This window comes from Coregonus clupeaformis, chromosome 24, assembly GCF_020615455.1.
Source record: "Coregonus clupeaformis isolate EN_2021a chromosome 24, ASM2061545v1, whole genome shotgun sequence".
NCBI classification, from domain to species: Eukaryota; Metazoa; Chordata; class Actinopteri; order Salmoniformes; family Salmonidae; genus Coregonus; species Coregonus clupeaformis.
In genome coordinates, this window is record NC_059215.1 from 16,329,552 (window position 1) to 16,338,115 (window position 8,564).

Sequence of the window (8,564 nt, forward strand, 5' to 3'; positions counted from 1 at the left end):
TCTCTAGTTTCCCCAGTCTCTAGTTTCCCCAGAGTCTATAGTTTACCCAGTCTCTAGTTTACCCAGAGTCTCTAGTTTCCCCAGAGTCTCTAGTTTACCCAGAGTCTCTAGTTTCCCCAGAGTCTCTAGTTTCCCCAGAGTCTCTAGTTTCCCCAGAGTCTCTAGTTTCCCCAGAGTCTCTAGTTTCCCCAGAGTCTCTAGTTTCCCCAGAGTCTCTAGTTTACACAGAGTCTCTAGTTTCCCCAGAGTCTCTAGTTTCCCCAGAGTCTCTAGTTTCCCCAGAGTCTCTAGTTTACCAGAGTCTCTAGTTTACCCAGTCTCTAGTTTACCCAGTCTCTAGTTTACCCAGTCTCTAGTTTCCCCAGAGTCTCTAGTTTACCCAGTCTCTAGTTTACCCAGTCTCTAGTTTCCCCAGAGTCTCTAGTTTCCCCAGAGTCTCTAGTTTCCCCAGAGTCTCTAGTTTCCCCAGAGTCTCTAGTTTCCCCAGAGTCTCTAGTTTCCCCAGAGTCTCTAGTTTACCCAGAGTCTCTAGTTTCCCCAGTCTCTAGTTTACCCAGTCTCTAGTTTCCCCAGTCTCTAGTTTCCCCAGAGTCTCTAGTTTCCCCAGTCTCTAGTTTCCCCAGTCTCTAGTTTCCCCAGAGTCTCTAGTTTCCCCAGAGTCTCTAGTTTCCCCAGAGTCTCTAGTTTCCCCAGAGTCTCTAGTTTACCCAGTCTCTAGTTTCCCCAGAGTCTCTAGTTTCCCCAGTCTCTAGTTTCCCCAGAGTCTCTAGTTTCCCCAGAGTCTCTAGTTTCCCCAGAGTCTCTAGTTTCCCCAGAGTCTCTAGTTTCCCCAGAGTCTCTAGTTTACCCAGAGTCTCTAGTTTACCCAGTCTCTAGTTTACCCAGAGTCTCTAGTTTACCCAGAGTCTCTAGTTTACCCAGTCTCTAGTTTCCCCAGAGTCTCTAGTTTCCCCAGAGTCTCTAGTTTACCCAGTCTCTAGTTTACCCAGAGTCTCTAGTTTCCCCAGAGTCTCTAGTTTACCCAGAGTCTCTAGTTTCCCCAGAGTCTCTAGTTTACACAGAGTCTCTAGTTTACCCAGAGTCTCTAGTTTCCCCAGAGTCTCTAGTTTCCCCAGAGTCTCTAGTTTACCAGAGTCTCTAGTTTACCCAGTCTCTAGTTTACCCAGTCTCTAGTTTACCCAGTCTCTAGTTTCCCCAGAGTCTCTAGTTTCCCCAGAGTCTCTAGTTTCCCCAGAGTCTCTAGTTTCCCCAGAGTCTCTAGTTTACCCAGTCTCTAGTTTCCCCAGAGTCTCTAGTTTACCCAGAGTCTCTAGTTTCCCCAGAGTCTCTAGTTTACCCAGAGTCTCTAGTTTCCCCAGAGTCTCTAGTTTACCCAGAGTCAGTGATACATAGAGCAATGATGATGTACTCTCTATTGTGTGACTTTTAAACTGTATTTAGGTTTACAAGATTTAACATATAACCAGGGCTGCCAACTTTACGATTGCTTGGAGTGAGATTTCCTATCGTAAATGTCAGAATCCTGAACACACCTAATCTATGATTTAAAATTAAAAATTAAAATAAAATCACCCTGGTCATGGGCCTAAGCCATGTGAAAACATGAAAAACAGTTTTAAAGCTAATTTCCTTCTATTTTTCATGTATTCACATGGTTTAGGCCCATGACCAGGGTGATTTTTATTTGAAGTTTAAGACTACTTGGTCATGACATTTAGAGTATGCTAACGGTATATTATATTAACTGTTGGTGGCAGTGGCTAACCATAGGACCATAGGTCTCTCCTTGTTCATAAGAAACCAACATGTAAATAGGTACTTCATTTTGGTGAAGTATCCCTTTAAAACCCTGCCTAGAGGAACAGGTAACTGCTCAAATAAAGGAAACACCAACATAAAGTGTCTTGTTAGGGCGTTGGGCCACCAGAATGAATGAATATATATATATATATATATATATATATATATATATATATATATATATATATTACATACACATTTGAATATTTCTAGTTACTTTAAGTACACTGAACAAAAATAAACGCAACATGCAACAATTTCAAAGATTTTACTTAGTTAAAGTTCATATAAAGAAATCAGTCGATTGAAATAAATTCATTAGGTCCTAATTTATGGATTTCACATGACTGGGAATACAGATACGCATCTGTTGTTCACGGATACCTTTTTTTTTTTTAAGTAGGGGCGTGGATCAGAAAACCAGTCAGTATCTGATGTGACCACCATTTGCCTCATGCAGCGCGACACATCTCCTTCGCATAGAGTTGATCAGGCTGTTGATTGTGGCCTGTGGAATGTTGTCCCACTCCTCTTCAATGGCTGTGCGAAGTTGCTGGATATTGGCGGGAACTGGAACACGTTGGCATACAAGTCGATCCAGAGCATCCCAAACATGCTCAATAGGTGACAGATCTGGTGGGTATGCAGGCCATGGAAGAACTGGGACATTTTCAGATTCCAGGAATTGTGTAAAGATCATTGCGACATGGGGCCGTGCATTATCATGCTGAAATATGAGGTGATGGCAGTGGATGAATGGCACGACAATGGGCCTCAGGACCTCGTCACGGTATCTCTGTGCATTCAAATTGTCAAATGCAATAGTGTCAACTGTAAAGTTTGTTGGAGGAGGAATAATGGTCTGGGGCTGACATGGGCTTTGCCGAAGCAATGCATTGCAGACACCAGCCTTAATGGATTTGCTTTCATTGTTCTGTGTTGTTTGGCCATTGCTACCAGGGCCTCACTGTAGTCGAGGAGCTGAAACCCTTTAGAATGTCTTCCACCAGGTCAGGCGAATCAGGCGAATCTGTTAGATAAACACATGACATAGATGAGAGGGGAACTTAAAGACACGGAGACAAACAGTATCATTCATATTTAATATTTCTTCATTATTTTTTGGATTTGCGTATTTTGTTTTGTATTGCTAGATATTACTGTACCGTTGGAGCTAGGAATAAAAGCATTTTGCTACACCCACGATAACATCTGCTAAATATGTGTATGCGACCAATAACATTTTATTTGAAATGGATTTGAGTTAAATGATGCATGCACTCTTCCAGACAAACAATATAATTCCAATGAATTTGAGTAGGGCTGACCCCAATTAGTCGACAAAAATTGTTTTTAGCAGTCAAAAGTTTGGACACACCTACTCATTCAAGGTTTTATCTGTATTTTTACATTGTAGAATAATAGTGAAGACATAAAAATTATGAAATAACACATATGGAATCATGTAGTAACCAAATAAGTGTTAAACAAATCAAAATATATTTTATATTTGAGATTCTTCAAAGTAGCCACCCTTTGCCTTGATGACAGCTTTGCACACCCTTGGCATTCTCTCAACCAGCTTCATGAGGTAGTCACCTGGAATGCATTTCAATTAACAGGTGTGCCTTGTTAAAAGTTAATTTGTGGAATTTCTTTCCTTCTTCTTTCCTTCTTAATGCGTTTGAGCCTATCAGTTGTGTTGTGACAAGGTAGGGGGAGTAAAAAGAAGATATCCCTATTTGGTAAAAGACCAAGTCCATATTATGGCAAGAACAGTTCAAATAAGCAAAGAGAAACGACAGTCCATCATTACTTTAAGACATGAAAGTCAGTCAATACGGAAAAGTTCAAGAACTTTGAAAGTTTCTTCAAATGCAGTCGCAAAAACCATCAAGTACTATGATGAAACTGGCTCTCATGAGGACCGCCACAGGAAAGGAAGACCCAGAGTTACCTCTGCTGCAGAGGATAAGTTCATTAGAGTTACCAGCATCAGAAATTGCAGCCCAAATAAATGCTTCACAGAGTTCAAGTCACAGACACATCTCAACATCAACTGTTCATAGGTAACTGTGTGAATCAGGCCTTCATGATCAAATTGCTGCAAATAAACCACTACTAAAGGACACCAATAAGAAGAAGAGACCTGCTTGGGCCAAGAAACACGAGCAATGGACATTAGACCGGTGGAAATGTGTCCTTTGGTCTGATGAGTCCAAATTTGAGATTTTTGGTTCGAACCGCCGTGTCTTTGTGAGACGCAGAGTAGGTGAACGGATCATCTCCACGTGTGGTTCCCACCGTAAAGCATGGAGGAGGAGGTGTGATGGTGTGGGGGTGCTTTGCTGGTGACACTGTCTGTGATTTATTTAGAATTCAAGGCACACTTAACCAGCATGGCTACCACAGCATTCTGCAGCGATACGCCATCCCATCTGGTTTGGGCTTAGTGGGACTATCATTTGTTTTTCAACAGGACAATGACCCAACACCTCCAGGCTGTGTAAGGGCTATTTTACCAAGAAGGAGAGTGATGGAGTGCTGCATCAGATGACCTGGCCTCCACAATCCCCTGACCTCAACCCAATTGAGATGGTTTGGGATGAGTCGGACGGCAGAGTGAAGGAAAAGCAGCCAACAAGTGCTAAGCATATGTGGGAACTAATTCAAGACTGTTGGAAAAGCATTCCAGGTGAAGCTGGTTGAGAGAATGCCAAGAGTGTGCAAAGCTGTCATCAAGGCAAAGGGTGGCTATTTGAAGAATCTCAAATATTTCGATTTGTTTAGCACTTTTTTGGTTACTACATGATTCCATATGTGTTATTTCATAGTTTTGATGTCTTCACTATTATTCTACAATGTAGAAAATAGTAAAAATAAAGAAAAACCCTTGAATGAGAAGGTGTTTCCAAACCTTTGACTGATACATACACACCATTCGTAAAGTATTCAGACCCCTTGAATTTTTCCACATTGTTACATTACAGCCTTATTCTAAAATGGATTAAATAAAACATTTTCCTCATCAATCTACACACAATACCCCATAATGACAAAGCGAAAACAGGTTTTTACAAATAAATAAAAATAAACATAGAAATACCTTCAAAGAGCTGGGTCAGTGTCTTTATGGCTTTGGCCCTCACATCCTTGTGCCTGAGGGTGTCTGCCACAGACATGTTGTGGTTGTGTACATTGTACATGCACACAACAACCAAATATTCTGGAAGATGAGGGTCTTTGCTCCTGGGACCAATCACACACAGAATTGTGTCAAGTTGAGTCAGAGAACAAAGAGGGGATAACTGGATTAACCAACCAGGCTTATTAGACATGAATCACTGACCCACCTGCTCAATCTTCCTGTCTTGTTGGCACATGTCAGCAGAGTACATTTTTACATTTACATTTTAGTCATTTAGCAGACGCTCTTATCCAGAGTGACTTACAGTTAGTGAGTGCATACATTATTATTTTTTATTTTTTCATACTGGCCCCCCGTGGGAATCGAACCCACAACCCTGGTGTTGCAAACGTCACGCTCTACCAACATCCCTGCCAGCCATTCCCTCCCCTACCCTGGACGACGCTGGGCCAATTGTGCACCGCCCCATGGGTCTCCCGGTCGCGGCCGGCTACGACAGAGCCTGGATCTCTAGAGGTAATCTTTGCCTCGCAGCAGGTGTTCTTGGACAGTCTTCTGTCATTGGCTGTTTGGGATCTGACGGCCACATTGAGTTGACACCTATAATGAGCCTGAACAAAATATATGGAGTTTATTCTTCTCATTTCTACAAAACAGAAAAACGATTTACTGGGATCGGGTAGGAGACGGTAAATAGCAAGATACTAAACAAACAAGTAGTTTGTGTGTGTGTGTGTGTGTATGTGTGTGTGTGTGTGTATGTGTGTGTGTGTGTGTGTATGTGTGTGAGAGAGAGAGAGAGAGACAGTGTGTGACATTCCAGTGTTGCTTACCTTAAAAAGCACACGCTATCCTTTACTTGGGTTTGTGACCCTCCAAGTGACTCATGACTCATGTCTTCTGTAGCCTCTAAACTGACTTACTCCTTCGGCTGCCATTGGAAAGGAGGCCTCAAAAGCACAGTGGCCCATTTGTGTGATAGGAACCTGTACCCAGGAGGTAATCAACTGGTCCCTGTGTGGGCCTCTCCTCATAGGGACCTGTAACCAGGAGGTAATCAACTGGTCCATGTGTGGGCCTCTCCTCATAGGGACCTGTACCCAGGAGGTAATCAACTGGTCCATGTGTGGGCCTCTCCTCATAGGAACCTGTACCCAGGAGGTAATCAACTGGTCCATGTGTGGGCCTCTCCTCATAGGGACCTGTACCCAGGAGGTAATCAACTGGTCCATGTGTGGGCCTCTCCTCATAGGGACCTGTAACCAGGAGGTAATCAACTGGTCCATGTGTGGGCCTCTCCTCATAGGGACCTGTAACCAGGAGGTAATCAACTGGTCCATGTGTGGGCCTCTCCTCATAGGGACCTGTACCCAGGAGGTAATCAACTGGTCCATGTGTGGGCCTCTCCTCATAGGGACCTGTACCCAGGAGGTAATCAACTGGTCCATGTGTGGGCCTCTCCTCATAGGGACCTGTACCCAGGAGGTAATCAACTGGTCCATGTGTGGGCCTCTCCTCATAGGGACCTGTACCCGGGAGGTAATCAACTGGTCCATGTGTGGGCCTCTCCTCATAGGGACCTGTAACCAGGAGGTAATCAACTGGTCCATGTGTGGGCCTCTCCTCATAGGGACCTGTAACCAGGAGGTAATCAACTGGTCCATGTGTGGGCCTCTCCTCATAGGGACCTGTACCCAGGAGGTAATCAACTGGTCCATGTGTGGGCCTCTCCTCATAGGGACCTGTACCCAGGAGGTAATCAACTGGTCCATGTGTGGGCCTCTCCTCATAGGGACCTGTACCCAGGAGGTAATCAACTGGTCCATGTGTGGGCCTCTCCTCATAGGGACCTGTACCCGGGAGGTAATCAACTGGTCCATGTGTGGGCCTCTCCTCATAGGGACCTGTAACCAGGAGGTAATCAACTGGTCCATGTGTGGGCCTCTCCTCATAGGAACCTGTACCCAGGAGGTAATCAACTCCATGAATAAAAAAAATACATGTAGTCAACAGTGATGTTCACTGACAACTACATAGGTCACTAAAATAACAGATAACTAGTTATTTTTAATCATGAATTCATTACATTAATTAAATCAATAAGAAATGTGTCTTAACTTTCAATTGTGCTAACCTTCAATTGTGGATAATTATGAGTGTTTTCTCTCACATTGGCACAGGCCCTGAAAACTGAGACCAGCAAGATGAGAATCATGACTGAAAGTAACAATCACTAGTGAAAATAAAACATTAACCATACATAAAAACTCATATTTAAGCTATTTTATACGTTAATGACTGGCATCTTACCTAGCTGTAGCGATATTGGCATTCATTCTTCTCAGATGAGGTGGGAGACGCTTGCGCACTCGCTCTGTGCGCGCAGATGACCGTATGTTGCAGCTCTCTGAATCCATCCAATCACCGCTCTCATGTTGTTGGCTGAATCCATCCAATCACCGCTCTCATGTTGTTGGCTGAATCTATCCAATCACCGCTCTCATGTTGTTGGCTGAATCTATCCAATCACCGCTCTCATGTTGTTGGCCAATGACGTGGGTTTTTTTAGGCTGGAAAACGCCCCTAAGATAAACGGGGCGTGGTTTCGGCTAACCGCTTGGGAGACGCAGTGTGACTGATGATGTCACGTCTATGCTAATATGAAGAAAATAATCTGCTTGCTTGCCAACCAACAACTGTAACAATGTATTTGAAAGACACCAAGTGCTCATTGTGCAAATGTATTGTTTTCAATAAACATTGGAGACGAAATATTGTTTACAGCCTTGAAAACAGATCAGGTGGCTAACGTTAATAACTTCAGGTGGCTAGCTAGGTAAACGTCTTGCTAGCTCGATGCGATGAGGACATTGACAATGTCCTCTGACCTAAGCTAACTACATCTCAAATGGCCAACATAAAAGTACATTTCTTACTGGCTAGTGGCTTCACAGATGAAATTGCCACGATATAACGTAGTTAGCTAGGTATCGAGCAAGCAAATACGTTAGGACAACATGAAGATCCCCACTATGAGTATGAATGACAAGATGTCAACCCCTCGCAACCCCATATCAGAGACCAAAACCAACAACACACACGGCCCTTACCCTTCACTCGTCCACAGCATCAGCGGCACTTGTTCGTCACATTTCCCGGAGGAGAAGGTGCACAACACGGCTAGAAATACCGCCACACAGAACCGACCAGACATCATCCTAATCCTCTGCTCAGCAACCATCTTCCTCCGGATCACTACTGGGAATGACGATGTACCCGTCGACAGCAGATCACGTCTCACTGGGCGCGTTTGAGTAGCAGACGAGTGTAGATGGAAGTCATCGCGTAAAGTCGGAGGAGGTATTTATATGCAGTGGCGATTTTAGCATGTAAATCTTGGTGGGTCAAACCAAAAAATTAAAAGTGGGATGGATGCCAGCAAAGCCACTACACAACATGACACTAAACAATACATTAATTGCACTATAATGGTGACAAACGGGGCCCACAAACTGTTAGGGCCTCCATAAAGCTGTCCCAACAGCAGAGTCCCAACACCTTACCACCGCTCCACCTGGCTATCAGAGGCAGCTGTCCCAACACCTTACCACTGCTC

The 8,564-nt window shown here is 43.9% G+C and overlaps 2 protein-coding genes across 3 annotated transcripts in view; both read right to left on the reverse strand.

Moving 5' to 3' along the window:
• The window catches only part of atp6ap1a (ATPase H+ transporting accessory protein 1a), a 49,478-nt gene extending 41,207 nt beyond the window's left edge, over positions 1 to 8,271 (reverse strand). The window contains exon 1 of one of the 2 annotated variants that reach the window (XM_041845875.2): positions 8,059 to 8,271. In XM_041845875.2, coding sequence (XP_041701809.2) covers positions 8,059 to 8,189 — 131 coding nt within the window. In that variant the 5' untranslated portion in view covers positions 8,190 to 8,271. The remainder of the gene's footprint in view (positions 1 to 8,058) is intronic. The other variant, XM_041845874.2, reaches the window with a different exon arrangement.
• LOC123481837 lies at positions 5,419 to 6,868 on the reverse strand. The gene is made up of 2 exons (XM_045207067.1): positions 5,782 to 6,868; positions 5,419 to 5,559 (listed from the first exon to the last, which is right to left on the reverse strand). The coding sequence occupies exon 1, from the start codon at positions 6,844 to 6,846 to the stop codon at positions 5,833 to 5,835; it is 1,014 nt and encodes a 337-aa protein (XP_045063002.1). The 5' UTR covers positions 6,847 to 6,868; the 3' UTR covers positions 5,419 to 5,559; positions 5,782 to 5,832.
• Positions 8,272 to 8,564: the final 293 nt, after the last annotated feature.